At 42.3% G+C, this 27,390-nt stretch overlaps 1 protein-coding gene across 2 annotated transcripts in view; it reads left to right on the forward strand.

Annotated features, from left to right (window-relative positions):
• HUNK (hormonally up-regulated Neu-associated kinase) overlaps positions 1-27,390 on the forward strand; it is a 60,154-nt gene that overhangs the window by 20,090 nt on the left and 12,674 nt on the right. For both annotated transcript variants that reach the window (XM_065066349.1, XM_065066359.1), the window contains exons 3-7: positions 8,976-9,031; positions 14,808-14,943; positions 16,768-16,895; positions 22,374-22,509; positions 26,643-26,811. In XM_065066349.1, the coding sequence (XP_064922421.1) occupies positions 8,976-9,031; positions 14,808-14,943; positions 16,768-16,895; positions 22,374-22,509; positions 26,643-26,811 (625 nt within the window). The remainder of the gene's footprint in view (positions 1-8,975; positions 9,032-14,807; positions 14,944-16,767; positions 16,896-22,373; positions 22,510-26,642; positions 26,812-27,390) is intronic.

A 27,390-nucleotide genomic window follows, 5' to 3' on the forward strand; every position in this document is an offset into this window, starting at 1 on the left:
CCTGTGCTTTCCAAAAGTAGGACTCTTTTCCCGCAAGTAGCACTATTTTGCCTCTTCAAAGCGCTGTACCAACATTAACTAATTAATCGTTATACTATTTCTTTGAGGAGGTGGTTGTGTCTGTTGTTTTGCTGGTGGAAATACAGCAGTATGGGGAGATGAACTGATTTGCCCAAAGCCTCCCAGTGACACAGCTGGGACAAAGCCTGAATGGGACCACAGAAGTCCCTTGCTTCTACTTCTGTGCTTTTTCTGTTGCTTATATTGCCCCCACAGGACCTCACAAGTTTGATTACTGTGCAGGACAATGCAGAGTATGCAGCTGTTCATCTCACAGTGTCTTCTCAGGAGAGATGCAGAATGTTGTGATACATCGCTTTCTTCCTTCAGGACCTTCGTTCAATCAGTGTATAGGCAGGATGTGGATCTCCTTGCAGGAGGAACATGCTGTGAAGTTTACCTGGGCTCAAGGAGAAACAAGTTCATCAGAGAGAAGTCCACAGAGGGTTGCTGAATAAGGAGTAACTACCTCTGCCTGAAGTCCCTGAGCAGCAAGTGGCAGAGGCTAGGAGAGTACAGGTGGAGGTGTCACATGGGATTGCATATCCCTGTTCCTTTCTCCACTTATGTGTTCTTGGCTGCTATGGAGACAGGGGGGATGGTGGGCTGGGTGGACCTTTGGTCTGAGCCACTATGTCTCTTTTTCCATTCTTCGGTGTATTTATAGGGTCTTGTCTAAGAAGGAGGCTCTGCTTTCTAAATTTGGGCCAACTGGTGTTAAGTCTGGACTCCCACATACTTCCCATATGATGCTGAGCAAGTTGTGTAGGTCCCATCCTCTTAGGTTACCCAGGCACGTGGTAGGATCTAAACACCTGAACACTTTTGAGGATCTGGATCTTAACTTCCTTGGCTGCACTGACTCTGTATGACTCTGATGGAGAGCTGTGGTTCACACCCATGCACAGGTCTTCTATACAGCTTGCAAACTGCATGAAGGCAGCCCACAGCCAGCTCCTCCAGCTGTGCCCAGCTGTGTGCTGAACTGCCTGCTGCTGTGTAACTCTGTTGGGTGCCTCTGGCTTGGTGGAACTCCATGTGCTCTGAAAACTGTATTTTTTTGTCGTGAATCTCTCTGCATGTTCCCTGTGATCCATTAGGGACAGGTGCTACATGCGCACACAACCTCGGGTGTACTGAGGTCTTATCTTGAGCTAAATTTATGGTACCACTACAATATAAATATTTGAGCAGCCACCAGATCTATTCTGCAGGTTCTCTATCAACAGCTTAACTGCTGACCTCTTTAAATTATTAACCCCACGATTTGGAGCGTGGAAAAGGAAAAAGTCTACTTTTTGCCTTAAGGGATCAATTGATATCCGGTACGTACAGAGAGAGGAAGGAAAAAGGTCAAAGTTTCTGAGGTGGGCAGAAGAAAACCAGGCAGGAACAAGATGAATGCATTTGGCTTTTGAGGGCAGTATTGAGTTCAGCAGCAGTTCCTCTCCCTGCAAAATTTGCCTTCTGCATAGTGGCCGAAGCACTTATGGGGGTTGATAGATTTGGCTTTGATTCCCTGTGTTTTTTCAGAGAGGATTCAACCTCACATTTTGTACTTAAATAGCTCTTTTGGTACAAGCTAGAATCAACGGGCTACTGTGGTGGGAAGAAGGCAAGGCTTTGGGGTCCAGAGAGAACGTGAGGATGAGTTCCTGTATGGATGCTTGTGTGCTCGAGGCCGTTTTGGCCCTCACCCCCTCTTCTCTCTGCTGCCTCTGCAAACATAAGTGCAGCCCAGGGACCTTCATGAGCAGAGGGAGGAAGCAGCCCTGGAAATAACTGATACGCTCTGCTGCATCTGGCAGCTGAGTTCTCTCTGTCCAGCCCCATGGTGTTGGATTAATCCTTACCCCAACGGCAGTGTACTCCATCCACTCCATTTCTCAAATCGCAGCGCAGTGCAGGGCTCATCCTTAGGATTCTTCCATCCAGATAATGAGCATGTCCAGTTCTGCTTAAACTGTTAAAATTTGTCAGAATCACAGGCAGTAAGTATATCTGGAAGTATTTTCTCTAGCTTAACCATTCAATGTCTTGACTTATTCTGCAAAGTCTATAGAACAGTGTTAGAGATGCAGGAAAAACACTGCTGGAGTGATCCAGATTTATTCTTCTGACTCTCTGCAAGCAAGAGAGGAAGGAAGAAAAATAGTTACCCCAGGAGATGTCCTTCAGCATCTCAGGCTTTTGACTGTGGCAACTCTAAAAAGACTACTCGTTCGGCACCTGAAGAGGGGGAAAAATAGTGCAGAAATCTGATTCATTCTCACCCTGGATAAAATGGCAATGTTCTGTTGTTGTTATTGTTGTTATTTTTAAAACAGGTAAAAATAACAGCACTTTCGTCTGCGTGGTGATCTGTGGGTGTTCGCATTCACTGTGTGTGAAACAAAACATGGCATCCTAGGCCAGAAGGCAGTCTGCTGTTTCTCTCTCCAAATGCTTTCATCATTCACATTGGAAGTGTTCACTGGCTATTTTATTGTGAAAGTCACCAGCAGTTTCGTCTGCATCATTCAGGGAACAATACTTGTCCTGTTCCATAACTGAGGATGAAAAAAAGCCAGATTAAATAAGTTGCATGAAATCTGATTACATTATTTGATTAATATTATTCTGTAAACTTCATGACTTATGGTCATGACTTACTTGGCATGGCAGAAGAACACTCTGGACAAGAGGTGGGACCCTGAACTCAATGGAAACGCCTCTTTTAAGGGACACCAATGTGCAAACAGCCTAAAATTAAAAAACTTCAAGAAACCTCATTTATTTAGAGAAGTTAAAACAAAAAATACTCAGGTTTGACTGTGTAGGTGTATATCAAATTATAAACATTTCATCTGCTATGATGGATGAAGACTGCACGTTCCTGAATACAGGAGCTGCATCTTTGGTGAGGAGTGTCCAGGTTTCAGGACTCCTTGGCCGCTCACTGGAAAAAGAAATGCCACTATTCTATATATAATTGCATATAATCATTTGTTTCATTCTCTCTATCAGAAGAGCTGGTTGGTGGCTAAAAATATACTTGCAACAAGCTCAGCTGTGAATCAGGTAGGAATATTTATCTTTCCCTCTGACAGAGGAAAACAAACCCAAATGGCAGTATCTGGTGAAGCTTTCTCTTTTCAGAGGGTGTTTACATAGGCCTTCACGCTGTCAAAAAGCAGGATGAACAATAAGCCCCTGGGGAGCATAAGGACAACAGGGAAAATGAAGTGAAAGCCTTGGTGCTTGCCACTGCATCCCACAGGAAATTCTCAACAACCCTTTTAAAGTAATTTTAACAAAATTCAATCCCATTCAGTGCAATTACTGTCAGGATGTCAAAGAAAAGAATTTAATAATGTATTGGTTACAAAGATAGCTTTCTGTATTCCCCCTTTTTCTGTCTTCGTGGCAGCATATTTGTACCTTCCACTGCCATTTTGTAATTAAAAGCAGATCAGGAGCTTGAAAGACCTGAGGTTTTGAGCAGAGTTTATGTATTTTTCCACAATCTCTTTCCCTAGCAGAGTAAGGTGGTGCCATATGATCCAGTTGCTCAGGGTGCTACAGGATTCCTGCCGTGGTACCTGCTACTTTCAACATGTTGGCTTTGATAACTTCCATCCTATTAATTTTAAGTGCCAGTAGTCTGGCTGCTGATGCAATATTTATGACAGATCCTGCACTACAGACCAAAGTCTTCTTTTGAAGTGCAAAGCTGGTTTGTCTTTCTATTTTATGTCAGATTTTAAAATTACCTTTGGGCATTCTCTCTTGGAGTACTCTGCTGTAAACAAACTAAACATTGTTTTAGTGAAGACAATAGACTGAATTCCTCTTTTACAGAGGCAACCACATTGAATTCAGTGATGTGACTGATAGAAGAATCAGCCTCAATAAATAATATTTTGATAACAAAGCCTTCAAAATGTGTATTGACAAGATGATGAACCCAAATCTCTGCAACCTTTGCAGCTCACCCCCAGCTCTTGCATGGGGCTAGAAAGTGGGCTGGTAGTCAAGGAGTGATTTTTTTTATTATGCTGCTCTGATTACAAATCAGATGCAAGAGACAGGAGCCAACCACTGCTGCTTTGCAGCTGCTTGCTGGTAAAACCTTTCTTCTCATCCCTCCTTCCCCAGACAAGAAATAAAGTGTGAAATGCAAGAACTTCAATTTTGCTGTCTGATGCCTGCAATGGCACTGAATAAGCTGCTTTCAAAAGCACGCCGAGCTGACAGCTGAAGCCTGGAGTAGCTCTCTCGGTGGAGCAGGCTGGTGTTGCTTGTGAGAGTCACTGGCTGGAGTCAGGGTTTCCAAAATGGTCTGGGAAGCTCTAATCAAAGCCAGAGACAAATCAGCCCCACCTACAGCAGAACAAACTCCCCAACAAGCTTGGAGAGGAGAAGGCTGAGAGGGGATCTCATCAATGTTTATAAATACCTCAAGGGTGGATGTCAAGAGGATGGGACCAGACTCCTTTCAGTGGTGCCCTACAATAGGGTGAGGAGCAACGGGCACAGACTGAAGCACAGGAGGTTCTATCTAAACATGAGGAGAAACTTCTTTACTTTGAGGGTGCCAGAGCACTGGAACAGGCTGCCCAGAGAGGTTGTGGAGTTTCCTTCTCCGGAGACATTCAAAACCCACCTGGACACATTCCTGTGCAATCTGCTCTGGGTGAACCTGCTATAGCAGGTGGGTTTGGACTAGATGATCTACAGAGGTCCCTTCCAACCCAACCATTCTGTGGTTCTGTAAAAGATCCCATGAAGAAGGCCTATTTTCAAATACAGGGAACGCTAACTGCATGCTGCTAGCTTCACTAGCTGACAAGGCATAAATATATGCTGATTCTCCACATTGTGGAAAGGCAGCTTGATCTTTCTTGACTGTCTTCATTATTCATAGATTTGACTAACTTGTACCATAGTTAGAAACTCTCAGCATCACAGAACTAACCCCTCAGGAAAAGGTAGAATTTGTTTTTTCTTTAGTACGTAATCACTAAGCATATTTTAAAGTTTTTTCAGCAATGAATGCCAGAAATTTGCCTAAGGGGAGGAAAAAAAATCCTTTAGTCCTGTTGTTTGAGAAGCTGTGACTGTGAGGAACAAGATCAGATTTACTTCAAGGAGGGAAACTGAAGGTGTCCAGCAACTGCATTTCTTCTGCCCGCCTCAAGGCCACACAGCAGCATGTGCTGCTGGCATAAGGGAATTCTTCCCAGCCCTTCCAATCACAAAGCAGCTGTGTCCAGCTCCAGGAACGCACCAAGAAGTGCACACCACATGCAAAACTGTGAGGGCCTTTGAGTCTACAGTGACCAGCATGTGTTCCTGATGTTCAATTGATGTTCAATGCTCTGGGTCTTCCCATTGACTTCAGCAAGGACTTCAATTGCTGTGTGTGTCATAGGTGGTAACTCACATTCTGTCTTGCAGCATGCAGCAATTAAAAACATGCAAACCCTTCTGCTGACTAAAATGAATAAAGTGGTATGTTTGCTTTGATTTGTTAAACCATTTATAATATTGTGCATGAAATTCAGGGTTCCCTAACACTTTCAGGTGCAATGGTGCTAGTTTTTCCATTGCAATGAATTAATGCATACATTCAAACAAATCAGCAGCTCAGATAAGCCCCTCTTTGTAAAAAATAATTAGAGTTTGAATTGGATAGAACTGACATAATAAAGCATTTAGGAACTTTGGGGAAGTTGATCCTGTCTCTCAGTAGGATGAGCAGATATACAATTGGGTTATGCCACTACACTTTTTGTTAAAAAGAGGGTAATTTGGTGTGTTGTTAAAGTTGCCTGAAGTACTTACTGAATAACCTTTCTGTCCTGGCAGCCATGGGTCTTGCCCAGACAGGAAGATTCTATTTGCACTTTTGCTGTCCTACCTGGCTGCATGTACTTGTTGTCTCTGCCCCACTGCCAGCCAGCTGCAGGGGATGAGGCAGCCCAGGGGTCCTGCCCGGTGCCCGCCCAAGGGTCCACATCTGTTTAGTAGCAGTTCTCCAACTATGGCTTAGTCTGGGGATTTTTAGTTTGATTTCGTATAGCTTTTGCTTTGTGTTTCTAAGGTTGGTCCATGTGGAAGCTTCTTGTTAGGTTGTATCAAGGAGTAAAAGCCTGTTGTCCCAGCTCCCAGTGTCACACTGAAAAGAAGTGTTTTATTATTGACATGAGTTGACAAAACTGTGGTGCATATGGACTATTAGATCAGTTAACACTTACTGGCAAATCTGCAACAAGCATACAGGTAAACATCTTTAATTAACCAGGTCTGATTGCAGTCAATACTGAGGCTATATTTAAACTTTTTTTATCCCTCTGATAGCTTTAAAATGTCCTGTAACATTTACCTTTAGTGGTTCTTTTTTTTTAACTTTGGATCCTTTTAAATATCTTGTGTTTATTTTAGCCCTTCTATCACTCATGTATTATTCCTATTGTCTGTGTGTCTTTTCTGCTCAACTTACAGCTTTCATCTTTCCATTCCCTTGCCTTTTTTTTAAAGACTTGCCTCTTCTTAGATAATGTTTAATATACTCAGAGCTTCCAAATGGTCCTTTTTCTTGCTTTGAGACGTCATACTGAGCATTGTGATGTATGGGCTGAAGCTCCATGTGTTGATATCAGTTCAGTTTAGTTTTTTTATTTATGTTTTTTTCCCTCTTTCCCATACTGCCTGTGAAAACCTTCACCTGCAAGCAATAAAGGCACGAGACTTGAAGAAACAAGCCCTTTTTTGGCAGTAGAGGGAAGCAGAAGTGGGTTGGTCAGGATCCATCATCAGGGCATATCCTCCTTGTATCAGGCCATTTCTCAGTGGCAGCAGTTGTCCTGCAAGAGAAGCTCCCTTTGGAGGACACAGGGTGGTGGGTCTGCAGGACCGTCATTACACATGGAGTCTCCTGTGGATGAGGAGAAGGGGTGCTGTGGATTCCAGCTGGGCTCATGGGGTGCGTGGTCTGGAGCCAGTGCTTGTTGCAGGAACAGGGCTGGAAAGCAGGCTCTTTGTAGGCTGGATCTTGGTCATAATGCAGCCGAGCGCGGTTCCATCTCTGTCGTGATATTTGAAACTGGCTGCCACTTTCAAGGTGGCTGGTTTGCTCAAGTCATCACATTGGGTTATTGCCAGAGGAGGGAATATAACCCCCTCCTCCTGTCTCTTGCTTTATTGACTGAGTTATGTTACCTTTCTGTGAAGGGGACGGTTGCTGATGTGTTTCACCACTGAGCACAGAACACAGTCCTCTCCTTAGGAAGCCTATTGTTTGGCTGGACACTCAAAGAAAGCTGGATATCTCCCCTGAACATCTCAAATTTGCAAAATACTCTCCTTTAGTAAATTTATGTAGTATTTCTCCTATTTCTTTTTACATGTGGAGGAAAGAAAATCTTCAAGAATTGCTCACAGGGGTGTAAAAACATCTGTTCAGTTCCAAGAAGGTCCTTGTGGTTGTACTGATGAAGCGAGTGGCATCTTACCTGCAAGCAGTCTTTTGCCACAGGTTGATTTGAAACACAGCATGGGCATAAAATGCAATGGAGGGGAGCATTTAAGAAAGGCTTAGAGTTGGTCACAGCTGTTTTGCTTTCTTTCCCAGATCCTTTCTTGTGAAAGTGCTTTGTTTGGTTTGGTTGGTTGGCTTGTCTTATTTTATTAAGCCTTATATTTTCATCTGTAATAGAGGCATCCTTCATTACTCCTTTTGCCTTACAAAGGCGAAATACCATGGATGTCACCGACTACCCATAATTATACCTGATGGCTATATTATCCAGATTTTTCCGAAGCATGCTGGGAGAAGCATTGCTGCCCGTCTGAACTATTGCAATCCCAGCATGCTATTTGTTAGAAATATTTTATTTCTGGATAGGGAAAATAATTATTGTGATAAAGACACAGCCAACTGCCGGAAGTCACGGACAAGTAATGTAGCAACCTAAATGATTTCTTTATGTTCTATTTAATGCTTGGTCTGTACAGTTTGGAGTTTGGGGGTGTTTTTGTTTGGTGTGGAGGCATAACCTCTGGGATATTTTTCTTGGGTAGAACATGATTTAGGAAAGCACGACCACATTGTTTAATGATGAAAGGGCACGTGTGAACAATGTGCTGACGTGCTTGTCAGAAGGAGGGTTGGCCATCTTGTAGGGGGACACCACAAATTTATCCTCTCTCCCCCAAAACTGGTCCCAGCCCTGCTCCATGCAGTGGCTCTGTGGAGCTGGGCAGCATGGCACAGTGGAGAAAGTACTAACATGGCACTCAGAAAGCGCGTGTGACATCTTATCTTGGCTTCGTTACTGGCCTTCTGGATGGCATTGGGCAAATCATTTCAGTCCTGCAGCCTCATTTTTTCCCTCTAGCATATGAAAGTACCAGTGCTGACCACCTCTGTAGGGAGTTTGGGTGCCTCGTCACCAGGGAGGGCTGAGTCTGGTCTCCCTTGTAGACAACAACCAGATGTTTGAGTCCTCAGATCTCTGCAGAAGAAGGTTTATTCTTCAGCTGCAGCCAGTGAAGAGCCTTTGGTTTTGAAGAGTGATGAGAAAGTGACCTCCAGTTCCAAAAACATATTTGAAATATTTCCAATGTATAACATTTCTGCAAATTTTTAAGTACGGGAGAAATCTGAAGAACCTGATTAAGTACAGGATGTACTGACAAATGTTTATAAAGTTATTTTGTGCCTGAAGAATAGGTGTGAAACTGTGTATGAAAGCACTGGTAATTCTGGAGAGGAAACAATGTATGGGGCTTTCTGCTCTGGATGTGGAACTGTGTGTGCTGCTTTCATTATACGTGTTATTATATATGAATCTTGTAAATACACTGATGAGAGTGACGATAAGTTGCTTCATTATTTTGGAGGCTCACTCAAAATATTTTATTTCTTTCAGAGACTTGAAGATAGAAAATCTGTTGCTAGATGAAGACAACAATATCAAGCTTATTGGTATGAAACCAGTTTGGCAATTCCAGTAATTAAAATTAGTAGTTATATACAGAGAGTTTCTGAGACTTCATAATCCTCCATGTGACAACTGCTAATGTTGCTGCAGAGAGGAGCTGGGAGAGCATAGATAGCAATCAAGCTGTTCCTGACAGCATCTTGTGAAAAAAATGTTCCAAATAATTCAGCTTTATCTGGGTATGGGCATAATCCTTCATCTTTTAACCAACAGGTTTCATATTCAAACTGTGAACTTTGTAAAGAATTAAAGGATTGATACCACAGAAGTAATTTATTTTATTATCCTGATAATTTCTTATTTACTAAGGGTAGGATTCTGCCCCCATATGCATATGCTTCCGCTGAAGTCTGTGGGAGTTACACACATTTTTAGCAGCTGGCAAAATTTGGTCCTATATTTATATTCTTCAAATTTGCTTCCAGCAGCCAATACAAAATTGGTTTAGAGGGCTGTTAAAAAATAAAAAAAAATCAATGTTAGACTCTTAATTTTATTCGGGTATCAGTTGTACGCAGTGCTCGATTCATTCAACTTGTGCAGACGTTTTAGATTAATCATCGGTGGGTATAGCCTCTCACTGCCTTTGCATAACTCCCATTAATGCTAATGTGGGCATTGAAAAGAAATCATGCCCTTCATAAAAAAACCCCAAAACATCTGTTTATATTTATCTCCATGCCTACACTTTTGCCAACAGCAGTGTCTGTGGTTGCAGACTTAAAAACTCAACTGCCTTTCTTCAAAAGGTTTCATAATTGGAAAAGTGATGAAAAACACAGCTTTCAGGTCAAATGAGCACTCACTGTAATGTATAAAACACATACATATCCAGACAAACAAGAGGAGGATTGTTAATGAAATCTGAAATACTAAAAATTTACCTAGGGGATTCAGTCTTTGGAAATATTACTACAACTTTTAGTCATTATTCTGCAGCGAATCAGCCGACTCTGGTGAAATAATAGCAAAAGAGAACTCTGCATTACCTCAGCTATGGGTCAAGAGGATACCGATATGTTACCATGAATCATTCATTAGTAATGATGGATACCACCCATTATCTTGATTTAGCAGATAAGTGAGACCAGATGGTTTGCAACAGTTCTATCCGAACATCTGATAAAGAATTTCTATAACTTTCCTGTTATTGGGTGTTTGATTACGCAACAGTATGTGAACTTGACATCCAAACCCAGACCTAATCACATGATACATGTACAATTAAAACTCACATGCCAAAAAATTACTTCAGAACTGTTCCTGCAGTTTCATTTGCTTCGGTTGCATAGAAAGGTCTCCTCGCAGTGGGTGGTGTGGGAAGAATAGAGAAAAGAGACAGTTCTATCTTCTGTAGCCTTGCTAGCATTGAAATAAATTGTCCTCAGGTCTGCAGCCTGATGTTTTAAGCAAAGCAGATTGTACACAGTATGTATTTTAAAACAAAGCAATTAAATCCCACCGTCCAGCTGGGTATGTTATAGAAAAATAAAGATTGCTTTATTAGTAATAATTTTGCTGTAAGTAAAACCAGATTTAATATCAGCCAGCTCATGCTGTATCTCAACAGCAATGCTGCTGACCTCTGGTTGCTCACCCTGAAGAAGCAGTGCCTCTGTTCTTCGTGCTCTGCCTGCTGTGCTTGTGGGGAACGCTGGAGCGGGGGCCACCAAATCCAGCCTCAGGTCCCTGGGCAACCTCTCCTCACCAGCACCTCTTTTCCAGGTGGTCGCAGTAGTGCTGGAGTTGTCAAGCAGCTTTACCTTACCACCAGGGTTTCCCAAGGACAATTTTCTAGCACCTGTCTGTGGCTGGTAGAATGGGCCAGATAATTTATTCCTCTTTCTCCTCCCTGCCTGTTCCCTCACTCAGCTCTTTCAGCACTTAGTACAATATTTATGTAGCTGTTGTGTTATCGCATAGTCCTACTTAGGAAGGTTCCTCAGGGGTGAAGAACATGTCTTGAGGAATTAAGTACTGCTTTTCATAGAATCATTTTGGTTGGAAGAGACCCTCAGGGTCATCAAGTCCAACCATAACCTAACCTCACTCTAGCACTAAACCATGTCCCTAAGAACCTCGTCTAAATACCGTTTAAACACCCCCAGGGATGGTGACTCCACCACTTCCCTGGGTAGCCTGTTCCAGTGCCTGACAACCCTTTCTGTGGAGAATTTTTTCCTAATATCCAATGTGAGCCTTCCCTGGAACAACTTGAGGCCATTTCTTCTTGTACTATCACTTGCTACTTGGAAGAAGAGACCTGAAGCTACAAAAACAGCTCACATTAACTGCTTTGGGGTGGGAGCTTGGTCTCCGTGTCTTGTGCAGCTGCAAACACATGAGTACCTAATAGAAATGTTGCTCTTGTAATAACTATGAAATGAAGAAAACCCACCGCAAAGGAAAAAGAAGGTGAAGTGAAGGAAGTGACATTGAAAGTCCCGACTTTCATGGATTTCAATGGGAATTGAATCACTTGAGTCCTTTTTTTCAGCCAGCTGCTTAATAGCACCTTGCTTTTGTTACACTACTTAGCTACATGAGAACATCTGATAAAGAATTTTGTGACAAGCTGGTTTATAATTTGTTCTTAGATAGTGTTATTAGAAAAATTAATTTGCTGTGTTAAGCGGCCTTATTCTTAGCTGTCTGTTAAGTCTCAAATCTAAGAACATCAGGATTGGAAATGCTGGAAATGCTTCACTTCTCTTCATCTACCAACCCATGGTGGTAGGTGTCTGATAAAGATGCTATGAAAAGCCACTCATGGGCCACACCAAGTCGTTGGCATCCTGCTCAAGGACCGATACCACCAAAAGGACTCTGCCAATACGTACATAGCTCTGCTGAGCACTATGGATCTCTGGTGCTCAAACTTGTCCATGAGGTTGGTGCTAAGGCTTCTGCTATTTAATAACTCTGTCCCTATTCTAACTGTCACAGCTTTGGAGATAGCCGTATATCCATAGCTTAATGTTGATTTCCTGGAGGCGTTAAAGAGTAGTGGTGTAATGCGATACTTCGAGAGTACGCACAGTATGAGCAGTGGGGGTGGTGGAGTTTCCATGTCATAATATTTACTTTGGAAAACCACGTGTGGCCTTTGATCTGAATTCTGTAATTAGCTCGGCTTATTGAGAGGAAGCCCGAGACAGAGGCAGGAATGGCAGTGAAATTATCAGAGCTGGTGGTAATATCATTCTTATCAAGATCAGCAGTGCATCCTTAGCAAAAGTCACACTGTGATCACAATGTGCTGCCACAGTGTTAATAACAACATTCCCATTTCTTTCACAACAAAATCCCTGTCCCCAATATGCATGTATTTGCATTCATTCTGCATTTCAACGAGCACTAGAAAAAATGAGTATACCAGCCTAGATTAAATGCATGAGCTGAAAAAAGTAAGATGTTTATAGTTTAAGCAAATAAGATAATGAAAACCTCCACTAGAGTATACCTCCATTGATAATGATAAAAGGATGGTGATTTACAGTATCTCAGAATATAGCCCTTGTGTAATTTGATTGTAAAGGATTATATTACAGTCAAGTAATCTTGAGGTGGTATGACATAGCAGGGTAAACACCATGGATAAAACTGTGTGGAGATGTTATTTCTAGAAGTTTTAAAAAGTCTTTTACAGCTGACATAACCTATCTCGGGCCATAGCTAGTAAATACATTAATTAAGTAAATGGATTCTCAGAAGTATTTGTATAAGCCCCAGGGATAATACATATCTAGTAGAGATGATTAAGCAGTGTCCAGAGACAATTGTTTCCCATCAGAGGCAAGGAAATTGTTTCGATCCTTCCTTCCGCTTTGACAATGTTCTCCAGCAAACCCCCTTTGAGCCCCTTTGGATGTTTAAATATAGTGATTCTTGCCTCTCTTGTGCTTGTCTCGCTCTTGGAGATGCAGCCAGTCAAGTGGAAAGCTCTGTGCAGTCATTTGGGCACTCCAACTCACATAGTCGTCTTTATAATTGCTTTTTTTTTAAGCATTATAATTTTTTCACCTGGTTTTTTAAGGGAACAGGGTTGATGTGACCACCCTGGCAGAGCACTTCTGATACCTTGCGGAACTCCTGTCTGATTTCAGCCAAATTTAATATGGCGGTAAAAGCTAAAGGACACGCCATTACTTCAAGTCTTATGCAAATAAGTAGGCAAATAAGGGAGAGAGATTCAAATTAATGACTCTGTGATGGGAGAGTTTTTATGGGCTCAACAGTTGCCTGCTACATTTGACCTGCAAGATGTGTTGGTTTTAGCCCATCCAGGCAGGTGGGTAGAACACCCAGAAATATGCAGGTTTATGATGGATGCAAGACACCACTCTATAGGAAGAGAATTCAGTGTTCTGCTTCTCCTGACTGCCTCATTTGTGTATAAGTCCGTTTTCATTTTAAACACATGCATTCTGGGATTTTTTTAGAAAACTGGATCAAAAAAAAAAAAAAAGCAAGGAATTAAACAGATGTCAGTGTTTTTAACAGCAGTATTTTTGTTGTTGCAGCTGCCATCAATAACAAGTTATTGATAAATGCAAACATCTTTGATAGTGACTTCCCTAGATCCGCTACTTCTGAATGTGCTGCCCTGCAGCAAAGGCTGTTCTCCCAGCCTGTCGGTTTTGCCTGTGTCATCCCCTTCTTGTGAGCTTGTCTTGCTTCTTCCCCTTATCACATCAAGTTGTTTGACTATACTTTGAAGAACCTTTGCAACCTCTCCTCACATTCCATGTCAGCTGTGGTTTTGTAATTGCTTTCTCCCAAGCCAACCATAGACTACCATGAGGCAGGGTGGGCTTGTGCTCCTCTGGCTGCACATGTTGCCTCCAGCTGCTTCTGCCACTGGTGAGACTCTGCCTGCCTTTCTTTCCTTGCTTAGTGGTTTAAATGTTAAGATTCTTCGCTAAACCCAGCTGAGCCTGCAGCCATACCAGGGCTGGAACAGACAGGGGAGATTTTGGGAACACCCTTCTCGGCGCCAGCCTGGGCTTGGGTTGGCTGAGAGCACTTGGGAAACCACAGCCTCCTTCGGTGCAGAGAGGCTGCCTCTTGGGTCCCATCAGCTCATGGTGCCAGGCTTTGCCAGTCCCTCATTGTTATTGCCAGCAAAAGAATGTCAGATACACCCAGGGACCAGAAATACAGTAATTCAAGGCAGAAGTCAGAGAGGGGGGAGCCAAATCAACATATTCTTCTTGCTCCAATATGTCCCTGTGTTGTTTCGGAGCTGAAATGTTGATTCTGCAACCCTCTGCGTCTGTGCATCACCACAGTAGACCCAGAAAGCAACCCCATCCCCACCTCATCTTACATCTGATGGCTCATTTACACAATTTAGAGGAAAACGTTGAAGAAGTCCCAACCTTGGCCTCTACATAACATACTACAATACTATGGGATCCGTGACAGCCTGAAGTGGCTTTCTTTCTCATCCACATCATGTAGTGCCCAGGACAATCTCAGTTCCAGTTGTTGCCATTCAGTTCCCAGGGAAATGTAGTTGCTTTGTGTATAAAATTGATAAGTGTATATATTCTAAGTCTTTTCTATTGTTTGTGGAAATCTCTGGTTATTTAGCACCTCAGAGAAACAAATTTTATAGAATTTTTGCATGTGCATGATTTTTCTCTTAGGCAGTTCGTTGCTTAGCTTTTGGAAAAAAATGTGCTTTCTTTCCTTGTGTTCTAGCGTGATTTTACTGTATCTGCCTCTTTCATAACTCTGTCTCTGTGCCTTTCACAGACTTTGGATTGAGCAACTGTGCAGGCATCTTGGGTTATTCTGATCCATTCAGCACCCAGTGTGGGAGCCCAGCATATGCAGCCCCTGAACTTCTGGCAAGGAAAAAATACGGGCCCAAAATAGACGTTTGGTCCATGTGAGTTACTTCTCTAGTTTATAATTGTTATTACTGTCATCATAACCCATTGCTCAAATGAGAAACATTATTCATGTACTTGGCTACTCTGAGCAAGAAAATCTGTTTCATTAGCATGACTCTCTGAACTAAGCTGCACAGATATTGTGTTCTGAAATAGATCTTTTATGTACCTATATATAGCTTGCTAGAACATATAGCATAAAGAGATTGCAGTAAAGCACAGCTGTTGATCAATAATGTTCAGACACAGTAGAAGACATGGCTTTGGCACAAGAGGGCCAACAGCTTTTTCTGTTTTCTCCAAAGGTTCCTCAAGCATTCACGTGGGTTCTGGGTGTTATCCACAGTCAAGTCTGACAGGAAATGCAATATGAAGTCAAGTCATCACTTTGAAAGCACAGTTTTTAAAGGGGAAATAAAAATGGCCAGAAAACATGTAAGCTTTTGTGAGCTTATTAGTGTTCAGGCAAAAGAACAGACAGAAGTCCCTGGTGCCAGAGGCAGGAGAAGCTACAGAGATGTTGTGGAGACAATTAATTTGTCTGCAGTACTGCTGTAGACTGTGCATCTCCCACTACCCTCCTGTTGGCCGTGGACATGTCAGTTATCCTTGTCGGTCCTGGAGAGGCATTAGCTGAAATTAGTCGAGTTTTAGCTTTTGCTTTAGTGTTGACAGATTTTCCCTCACCAAGTGGGGATATCAACATTTGTATAAATTTCAATGAAATAACAGAATTACAGTAGTGCTTGGAAAATGTGAAGTGCTGGAAAAACACTACTACTGCTAAGAAAGGTTGGCCACAGTTTATGTATCAGACTAGGACCTGGGTCAAATTAATCTCTCAGTTTGACCAGGTGAGTTCCCTGTTGCACTTCAAGGCTCTTTAGAACTTCCCCGACTGAAGCCTAATTTGCAGTCTGCCCTCCTAGAAGGCCGACAGCTCAATCATTGTATGGCTTCTGAACTTCTCACTCCAGCAGTGGGCCATCCGTCCACATCCAGGGTGAGAGTACCACCCCTGAAGAACACGGGCAAACAGAGCACAGTAATTCTTGTAAACCATTTACATTTATCCAGTAATAAAGGCTTCCTCTTTTTAAAAATAATTGTTTTTTAAAAAAAGAAAATACGCTTAACTCTTACCCTTCCTCATAGCTGAACAAATCATGTCTGTGATCATAGTTCATGATAGCTCACCGGTTTGGTTTCTTTTTGTTCACATATGTGTGTTCAGCAGACTGGGGAAACAAATTTCCAAAAGGGAGGAATTCCACTCAAATTGAATTTAAAGCCCTTTTAAAAGGAAAAAGAACAAGAATGCCCAACATGCTTTTCATCCCTAACTTGTCTGGGCATAAACAAGCAGTAAGTTTTCTGCTCTGAAAAATGTAATTGTTCTGCGTCTGATCTTTGGGCTACACCAGAGATGGTGGAGGTCACCTCTGGGCTCTACAGCAGGACCTGCCATGTTCCCGTTGGTGCGGGCAGCTGTTCCACAGCCGGGGCAGCACCAGGATGAGGCCTCCAAACGCCGTGTGTTCATGCAGCCTGAGGAGAGACTCAGTTGTGGGGTGGCATTTAGCCCAGGAGTTGCCCAAGATCTGGGCTCAGTTCTGTGGCTTCCAACTGATGTTGTACACATTGTGTGACCCTCCACGAGCAAAACTGTGGGAATTCTTGCCCAAATTATTGGGTGCGACAGAAGAGAGAGCCTGGTTAATGTCAGACATTAAAGATGAAGTGCAGTCACTAAAACCTAGGCTAAATTTTTTCCTCGTTCCTGAACATTTTGGTTTCTTTTTCTCTGTGTTTTCTTTTAGTGGGGTGAACATGTACGCAATGTTGACTGGAACATTACCTTTTACCGTGGAGCCATTCAGCTTGAGAGCTTTATACCAGAAAATGGTGGACAAAGAAATGAACCCTTTTCCCACTCAGCTCTCTGCAGGTAATCAAGGGGGTGTGCTGGGACCTGTTCAGATCCAGTCGGTCAGAACCACTGCATTGAATTCTGGATTGTGAGTCATGCTGCCAACATGGCACACCAATTGAGAAAAATACTTTTTTTTTTTTCATTTTAGCCTGCAAAAGATCTGCAGGAGTTGCTGTAACATAACTCCTTTGGCTTTGACTTCTGTATTTAAGCTGGAGAAGTGCCAGGTCGTGCTGATCACAAAGAGGAACAGATCTGTGAAAATCTGTGAAGTTGCTTTTGTAGAGTAGTTGGTCAGTTTTGCACGTTCAGAAGATTTTAGCATACAGCATGGATGCAGGAACACATTACTTTGGAATAACAAATTCCTAGGCATTATCGTGACTAAGGCTGAGTGATAACCTACCTTGAATGACCTCACACTTATTGTGGAATAATGATATGCACACAGAAAGATATTTTGGGACAGTGGCCTGTGGTAACCTTTGTGTGTTCACAAAATGCAGAATTGTTGATGTATTAGTATTAGAAGTATTAATTCCTGCTTCAAAGCCATGTCACTAGGCAACAGAATAATTTTTCATCTTATAGCGGGACTGTTGTCAGCATTTGGAACAAACTCTGTTTTGTAGTTGGGTTTTATTTTTGTGTGCTACATTTGTTGTTCATAGAGAGCTTCTGTTCTCCATATCTGGCAGCCTGTTTACAAGGGACAATCAAAAATATTCAGAGATTGCAAGTAGAAAAAGGGTGACAGAGCACACATTTTTACTTCACACTGAGGCCAGCAACCATTGTCATGGGGGATAAGAGAAAGCCTCTGGAAACTGTGTCACAAGATGAATTCTCCCAAGTATAGATTTACCTACATATGGAAGAAATAGGTAGTTACGCGTTTTCTCACACAGATGATCTGTGGCTCAAATGGAGTATGTTGTTCCTTGTTCACTCAGCATCTGTATGAAGTATGCTTTCCGTGCCTACAGTTCATATTGCTGGCATGTTGTAAAGTGGCAGGTTTACAAGTGAGCTGGGATGCTACGAGTCTTGCCATCTATTTGATGCAATTAGAGTGTTTGGTATTTCCACCTGGAGACATCCTGTTAGGATTCAGTTGCACAAAACAGTTATTTTAGTGTTCTAGCACACACTCTAAAGTCCCACCGAGTAAATGAAAAGAAAGATTCTACTGACTGCTTCGTGCTGTACTGATCTAGATGCCAAATCCTTCATCAGTTGCAAAGTCACTCCTGTAGTCAGGGACTTGCATGTCATAGTAAACATTTTCCAAGTGTGGCAAAATATTTACCCAACTTACCTCCCAGAGTGAGGCTTTTACCAATAGAGAGCAGTTATAAGATGTCTGTGTAGTGTCTTTGAATCAATGGACTGTTTGCCTGATCATTGTTTTCTTTCAGTCATCTCTAAGTGGGAGATTTTACTGATTTCAGTGGGACAACTAATGTAGTAAAGGCTGAATCACCCACAAAAGGTCTGTAGAAGACCAGACCTGGGTAGCAAAAAAGATAACATTACTTTTAAACAGGTTTAATTTTACTTTTTCATTAATCCTACCATTTTATAATGGAGATCAGATTTTCTCGCAAAAGCATGTCTGTAGCATTTGTAGCTCACTGACACAATGGTCTCCAGTGACAATAGTATTGTTTATCCTGTGAGAACTATAGCAGCTTGAACTTTCAGAGATTATGGTAAATTAATGGAATAGATTTAAACGTGTTAACCTTTACTCACTGTGAACAAAGGTACGCATCAGTTCTTGATCTAAGTCAGCAGCCTTGCTCATTCACTGACATGGCAAACTGTGATTTAAGATGACATTTGTTCTTGCCACGCTTAGGCTTTGGGTCAGTAGGTAGAAGCTCTGGCCCTCTGCCCTGCCAATTGTTGTGTTTGTTAACTTCTTAGGTTTATGGATCTTTTTATCTTTTTTTTCTTTTTTGTCTGTAAATTCACATATATAGTAGAGATTTTTTTCAGGATTCTGTTTTGCTTGCTCAGTATGTTGTCTTTCAATATTTCATATCACAGTTACTGAACACACAGTCCCATTAAGGTAGCCAGTCTTGTCGCTAAGCAAGAGTATGTTTTATTTGTATTAGTTAAAATGTTGGGTAACCCTGAGTACCCAACGCAACTGTGTAGCAACAGGGGAAGTCTGGAATTAGTGTTTGATTTTCCCAATTAGGAAACCATTTTCCATTAAGCTTCTTAAACAACAGAGATATCTGATTATTGATTTTAAGTAGCAGAGTTCAGTTGTTCAGGAAATTGGTATATACTTAGCACACATTCTTTTTTTATCCTCAATTTACTGCTTCTGTGTGTTCATGGTCTTCCTTCTGGAGCAGAGAAAGGCAGTACAGATAATAAGAAGAGTCATCATCTATCCATGCGTGTAGTTTGGAGGAAGGATTTGATTAGGTGGACCTTGCTCATGGCTTGTGAAATGACCTAATTTCATTTTCTCCACCCAGTTTTGTAAGCAGCACCTGTACGCCTCATTTTAACCAGGCACACACCCTGACAGTGTGAGCAAGACAGTAAGTTGGTTTCGTTCATGGCAAGGAACACGAAGACAGCAGACGTCTTGTAGTCCCCACTGAAGCACTCTCCATTTCTGGTCATCACTGAGCTCATGATGCTCAAGGAAGTTAAGAGAGAAATGTAGTTTCTCATGATGCTGGTATCTTATTTGACAAAAAAGCAAAGTTTGCCCAAAAATCACACCATGGGAACAAAATTCCACCAAGAATTAGGTTAGTGCTGGCCTGAGCTCGTCATAAATGAGGCCTCACATAATAAAGCCCTGGCAGGGTGGTTCACAGCCCCCTCTGCTCACCAGCTCACTTGGTGCAGCAGGGAAAATGGCTTCAGGTGCAGAAGGTCCAAAAATCAATCGGGCAGCTTCATGTTTGCTTCCTGGGGGATGAATTTTGCTGTCTCACAGCCATGGGGCTAACTGGAAAAGGTTTCTCTCCTCCCCATACCATCTGACAGCTCAAATTGGCCAAGGTGCTCCTACTCATCTCCTCCATGTCACCCAGGTCTGGCCTGCCAGGGAGCCTCCCAGGGGGCATCTTCTCTCCAGAATTAGTTTCTCCCAGTCTGGATCCGCTGATCTTTTTGGTGCTTCACAAGCCTCATTAATTAGCTTGCCTTTTGCCCACATAGGGAAAACAAAACAAAACAAAGCAAAAAACATTTTTTAAGATGTTAGCTCATTTGGGGACTGAGGGTGGTTGTGATGGGAGGGAGAGATGTCGGTTTGGGAAAGAGTTATTTATTTTGCTCTGAACCCGTGGGATGCATGTGGTTTCTGAGACAGGGGAAGTGCTGGAGAGGAGATCAAATGGAAGAACAAGGGGTTTGTTGTTTGTCTTAATGAGGGGGTCTGTCCCCAAGAGGCATGGAAGGGAGGCACTCAGAGCATGCAGAGAGCAGTCATAGCATCAGCTTCCAGCAGGTTTATGAACTGGGATATGGGCTTTTCCTGCAATTGCCACAATATTACTGCTATAGGAAAAACAAAAGCAAAAAAAACAATAAAAAATGTTGGGAAAGGCTCGAAGTACCTCACATAAATCAGCGATTTGTGAAGACAGAGCTTAGAAAAAACCCAGCTGATGCTTATCTGAACCGGTAAATACGTAACTATAACTGTCTCTCTTCCACATATAAACTTATTGATGTGTTGAAATGGATAGGCTCTCAGGGCCCTCTCTAGCTGATACTAGATTTTTGCAGGATGTTGAACACCGAGCTTATCCACGTTGTTAGGGGTCAGCACCCATTGGGTCTAACCCTGATTTATTTGAGGATAAACCCTCCCTCCCTTGTCCACTGCCCTTCCCTGGCACATCAGCCCAGCTGTTGCATCCTAGACTGTGGGTGGGGTGTGATACGGAGGGGTTGGGGAAATAAAAATGCTCAGGGGGATGGCCAGGTGAATGTGAAGGAGGACAACAGCCTCATTGAGGAGAATCTGTGACGGGCAGCAGCACTGTGCCTAGGTAAACTTTTATGGCCTTTTCAGATGAGGACTCGTGAGAAGCCATATTGTTCTCCTGAAGTTGGATGTGGGAACGCGGGTTCATGAGGTTTTCGCTGTATTGATGGTAGAGAAGACATGTTGTGGCCGCTCTGCTTCAGTATAGAGGATGGTGTGGTGCCAGTAGAGCATGCTGTGGTGGTGAGACCCCACGCCTGTAAAGCCGAATGGGAGGACTGGCTCATAATTTCGCAGTTTTCTGGCACTGAAGCATTAGCACATCCAGTTTGATCTGCTTTGCAACACAAGCCTTTAAGGGGTTTGGTTTACCTGCCCTGAGCTGCAGTAGCCATGTTGGCAAGGCTATACTGCAGCTTGCCGAGAAGGTACATTTCAGAGGACACCATCCCATGCCAGAGTGGTCCTGTCCCACTGCTGCTCAGGCTACCTGGTCAGGAGACAAGTAGACAGGACACACTCAGGAGAATGTAGGAGGAGGCCCAGAGCTCTGCTGTGGGAAAAGGTGGAAAAAAGCCCCCAAGGTCCTGCCCATCTGACCTGGAAAAAACTGTGCCGCAGACATCACTTCTGCCTCTTGCTTGCCATTGGCTTAATTCGAGACGCATCTGCCTTTATCTCACTTGGCTGTATCTCCTCTACAAAATCATTCTGATCTTGGTTTTCCCAGAATGAGGTTTCGTTGTCTTTCTTGCAGGGAATTAGAGAGGAGATAGTTAATTCTTTACTATCTTGCAGCTGATAAACTAAGTCTAGCCTTGATAATTTGAGGAATGAAGACCAGACCTAGTTAAAACAGAGTTTATTTTAGGCTCAGATCTGCACTTCTTGTGAGTCTTTATGAAAATATTTCATTCCTCCTAACCACATAAGAAGCACATGACTTAAACATACTAGAAAAGTACTTTTGAGGAGTTTTGCAAGAAACTCCTGAGAGATGGTTGCATGTCATGGAATGTTGAAGTATCTGAAAACAGAATGAAGCCCATTAATTTTACTGTACTCTTTTAATTTGTCCTTATAATGTCAAAGGGAGCCCCATTCTCCACATCTTCCCTCCCAGTTCTGTATCCTACCCCTCCACTCACCCCCTGTCCATCTCTTTCTACTTTAAACACAAATTGAGTGTTTTACCCCTGACCTGATTCCAGCCTCTTGTCCTCACACAAAAATTAAGTTTTGGCTAACCTGTGTAGAAACTTCAAACGAGCTGTGAAACAAAAGGTGCTTTTTCTCCTCTCCTTTATGACTCTATAAATCATTGTGACTGTAAATCATTGTTTATTTTACTTAATAATCCCTTATCGGGTTTTCCCTTTTTCTCAAGGACATTAGAGCATACTGTAAGGAAAACATTCGTTTTTAGTATACTCTTGGTCAGCCTCCACACCTGTAGTAACTCAACTACCATGTTAAGTCATAAAGATATGACGTATCTTTTGTTTTTCTTGATTTCTTCACAGCGGCCATAAACTTCCTACGATCTCTACTAGAGCCAGATCCTGCAAAGAGACCAAACATCCAGCAGGCACTTGCAAATCGATGGCTTAATGAGAATTACCCTGGGAGAGCACCGCCTAATGTCACATATCCAAACAGGTACTGTGTGAAAGAGTGGTGAAAGCCTGCCAGGGTGTATGTGCATTAAAATGTTAATTACTTTGGCACTAAAGTTTTCATTCCTTGTGTGACAGCATCCCACTGCATTTTCTGGAATTGCTGTTGTGACTCTGTCCTAAAAGTTGTTGGGATTGGACATTGAATATGTGTTGCTTGAGTGACAAGTAGCTCATCGGCTCTGATCTTCTCCTTGGTTGTCTGTAAAAGCCAAGCTACTTTTCCAGTAGAGGCTCTGCCTGTTTGTGATACATACATGAGGTTCTGTGGATTAGGTAAAAGGCAGTGAGAAAAGTCAGAGTTAGATGATCTTGCTCTTGCCCTTGAATACCTGTGCAATGCTGAATGCGTGGCTAAATGTAAACAGCAATCAGATCTCATGGCCAGTCAAGCATCCAAAAAATAAAAGAAGATACTTGTGGTCCACTTTGGTTAGAAATAATCTTACTTGATTTTGAACATCTGCAGTGTAGAGTTGACACATGAGCCAGCCAGCCTGGGCTCTCATTACAGTCAATGGAGGCACTTTTTACAGAATCATTCATCTGTCTTCTTTTTGATTCTGTAATAGGATGACTTTGTGCCCAGGAGATCCAAGCTCCTCTCCAGTGACTGCAAATGGAGCCTCAGGCAGCTCGCATAGAAATATATGTCTATATTTGATCAGATAAAATCTTATTCCTGTATCAAAGCCCTCCAGCTACTTCTCATACACACTCTAGTACCTGCAGAGGATTCACTGTAGGAGTTACTAGCTTGCGGACCAAGATCCTAAGTAACGCTGAGGCAAAGACAGCAACTTAAAACCTAATTTTGGTGCTTAAAATTTGATAGCACCCCAAAATTTCTGACCTAGCTTGCTAAGAGGAGTGTTCCTAAGTGAAGATCCCCTTTCCCCTACAGTTTACTCAGTTGCCAGATACCAGATGTAGTGTATGCCTAGCAGTGTGATGATTTACTTTTGTCTGAACAGCTGAACCACTGTCCTCCACCCAAAAATGACTTGGTGTTGGAATTTGCTGAGACCAGGGCACAGGAAATCAGTTTGAGCCCTGAATCCTGGGAGAGCCTTTACAAATTTTTGGAGACCTTTTTTTTCCCTTTGATGTTGCAGTTGACTGACTTACAGGTTGCAGCTTGCATGGTCCAGGCTCCTATGTGAGTCACCTCCCTTTTCCCTCTGCATTGACAGGGAACAGAGGTGCCCTGATTTAGCAGCAAGCATTTCCCTTACAGAGGCAGGGTCTTAACTTTCAAGTACTGCATGGTGGAGAATCACTGTGACTATGCCTTTCTTTGATCTGTGGAGAGTAATAGATCTTCTGCTCTCCAAGGATGGTTGAGTAGATGTTGAGCAGCTTGGATGCCTGGAGGCATCATTAGAGCTATCCACTGAAATGGGGAGGGCAAATGTGAGGCTAGCTCTCTGCAGTCCCCAGACTTACATGGACAAATACAAAGATGGTCCCTATGAACAATTGTTTCACAAAGAATAAGAGTGAGAACAGGCAGACACATTATCTCGATATTCCTGCCTCAAATTTAAGTGCACTTGAGTTAAGTTGAGTAGTTTGCTGTCCAACAAAAGGAAATCTGAGTTTCCATGGTGCATTGGACTGTACTGAAGTATGGTACATACGAATATTGTATGGTAAAGAAAGGGAAAACAAGTGTAAACTGAATGAGTCATTAAGCTAATGAAGTCACTGTCATAATGAGTCTAATCAATCTACTAAATGTGGCATCTGTTAAGTGAATGTAAGTATAACTGAGAACTCTATGGTTAATTTAATTCTCTTGCTGTGTGTGTCTGATTTGTAGAAAAGAGGAAAAACGACAGAAATAGGGTTTGAATGTGGTTTCACAATTCTTCTGCCTTTGTAGGTACATTTTCATGCCTCTATTTTTGACTTCCAAGCTTGCAGTTCTCAGGCTTTAGTCAGGTTGTGGTGGAAGCATCCCTTCTAGGGTCTGCTCGTTGGTGCAGTTAGGTAGGTGACTTACAGAAGAGACTGGCCTCTATTGAACAGAATAGCTGTGCAATGCTCATTATTTATGGAGTGCCTATTAATCATTCTCTTCTAAAGACAAGCAAATCAAATGGAAAGAAGATGCAGTGCTGAACTATAGAGAGAGCATATGTTTGCTCATGCATAGATGTATATATGGTGATGATCCTAAACCTTTCCTGTTATAAGCACTTTTAAAGGGAACATCAATGGCAAATGCCATGCTTTGCTATTAAAAAAACAGTTATTAATATGTTTTTTTCTTTCTCATTGCACAGCCTTTATCTTAATTTGATCTGAAAACAAGAGAAAAGCAGATATTCCTTCTGTCTGAGCCCACATTTTATGTGAAGCTGCAAAGGATAAAAGCCATACAGATTCTTTCTTTCACTTCATTTCTTGGATAGTATTTCTTTAGTTTAATTGATGCCCCAAGCTTGACCTATGTAGAATGCTGGAACCTTATAGGGAAAATACTCTTTAAGTTTGTGATATTGGAAGGCATGGTTAGGCTCCTTTTGAGCTTGCCTCAGAAAGTACCACTACAGTCAGCTTTGACAGAGTTTCTCCAAGTTTTTGTTAGTGAGCAGGTGTGGGTAATGTGCATTGAAATAGTTTTGAAAAACCCACTACTGAATTTGCAAGGAATCACTTCCTCTCTCAGTCATGCTTTTTATAACACAAGCAAGAAGCTGCGCTGTGTTCTTGCAGTGCTCTTCCACCATTTTGGGTGTAACATCTGTTGTTCCCAACACAAGAACTTGGTAGGAAAAGGGAGAGCATGGAGATGGGGCAGAAGAACGGCAGAAACTGCATTTTCAGAAGAATATTCTCCCAGGCTTTTTATAAGCTTGCTTTTATTAAGGAAATTCCCTGAAGGCAAGCAAAAATTTCCCATTTTGCTGAGCCCTTCAAATAGAAATTGCTTGAATTTCTTTTGCTGTCCAGATGCTTTAATGTGCAATGGCCAAGATAAGTTTTGCTTTTGAACTTTAAAAAAAACAACCCCAAGCATTCCTTAGCTGCAGAACGAATGTTCATAAGCACGCTGAAAAAAGGAAAAGAGTTATTTGATATTTTCCAGACTGTGTTTAGCATCTTGTCTTAAGTCTTCTACATCAGACCTAGACTTCTGTCTGGGGATTCCTCACATCACAGGTGCACAGGACAGTGGGACAGCAAGGCAGGAGTGGGAAAGGTGGGGAGAATGGTCCTTTTGAAGGGGGAAGGCAGGTTGTAAAAAAACCCACAACCTAAGCTCTCTTAAGCTGCTTTAGCCAGATACTTGACTTGATATTAGGAACAAGGGATATCCTTTAGAAACCAAATGAAACCCAGCATTTCTTTGGAGATGAATGGGAACTGACAGGTACATCTTGGAAGCTGGCCAGCACATTTAGAGATCTAAATAGGAGCAGAGTTCTTTGGAAAATCTGGTTTTAACTTAGACTGAGAAGATGCTTTGCCATTTCCACAGGGCTGCTGTTCTCCATTTATTGCCATGTCTGAGTCTGTCATTGACATTATAGGAGAGCATGTACATAAACATGTCTTGTACTTGTGCTTTTAACTAACATGAGTAAAGCAGCAGTTTTACCATTCTGAGAACTGCTGTAATTACAATTCCTGTACAACCCATTTCTCTGGCGTGAAATTCCCTACCTGCTTAGTGCATTAATATTGTGCCACAGGTAAGGGGTGAAGCTGAGTGCAGTGGTGTTTGATTGCAAGGAAAGGGTCATTTCAGAAAGCCAAATATAGCTACCTGAGTTGGATTTTACCTCTTTTCCTTCAAAACCAGCCAGATGATCTTGACAATCTTCCCTGTTCAGATGTAGAATAAAAATGGTGGCATCCCGAGCATCACCGTGCTGTTGTGCATCAGGGTAGGACATGGTGGGGACAATGTTCAGCCATTACAGCTTCCTGTGGTGCCTGAATAGTCTCCCTTTTTCCTGTGTGCTCACAGGAGGAGAGAACTCGTTACTCCCATGTCACTGAGCCTATCAGGCCCATTCTTTACGCCCTGCCATGTCCCCCATGTCTGGCAAGGCTTTGTGGCTTGGAGAACGATACAAATGGCATGCTCCGCCTCTCTCTGTGTAGGATTCACCTGGAGGACCTCAGCCAAAGTGTGCTGCTCCATATGACTGAGAAGCTTGGCTACAAGAACAGCGATGTCATCAACACTGTACTCTCAAACAGGGCAAGTCACACACTTGCCATCTACTTTCTGCTTAATAAGAAGCTGGAGCGCTACTTGGCAAGCCTCAGGGTAAGTACTGCTTGATGCCAAGTCTTTGGATAAGTGGGTGAGGAAGGTAAAAAAAGTGCTAAAAGTTTCCCTGCTTGCTGGAATTTTATCTCAAGACTTTACCCAAGTTTGTTTGTTTGGGTGTTTGTTTTTCTAATTTTGTAGCAGTAACTATGAAGGGGAAGTACTTCTTGCAAACTGATAACATTAATTCAGATAAGAATTCAATTCCCCAGGTTGCAGAGATACTTGCTGATAGGCTTTATGTCTCATAAGTCCCTGTTTCCATAGGAGATCCCCTCCAGCTAAGCAGTTACCCTACAGAGAGCAAACTGTTGCCTTGCAGAGCCCTACTTGTGATTTGCGGCGTACTGTTGTCTATATGTTGAGATAATTCTGGCACTTGAAATATCAATAACACAATGTAATTTGATTCAGGAAATCAAGGGGAAGCTTAAGAGTGATTAATATTTTATTTAGTTTTTAGGGGAAAGCTTAGCTGGAAGTGTTACATGAGGAAGAATATGAATATAAAGTCTAATCTCTTGCCAACCTTTCTGGCCCCTGAGTATGGCTTAGGGGCCAGAAACACTGCTAGTG

Source organism: Columba livia, chromosome 1, assembly GCF_036013475.1.
Source record: "Columba livia isolate bColLiv1 breed racing homer chromosome 1, bColLiv1.pat.W.v2, whole genome shotgun sequence".
In the NCBI taxonomy this organism is placed as follows: Eukaryota; Metazoa; Chordata; class Aves; order Columbiformes; family Columbidae; genus Columba; species Columba livia.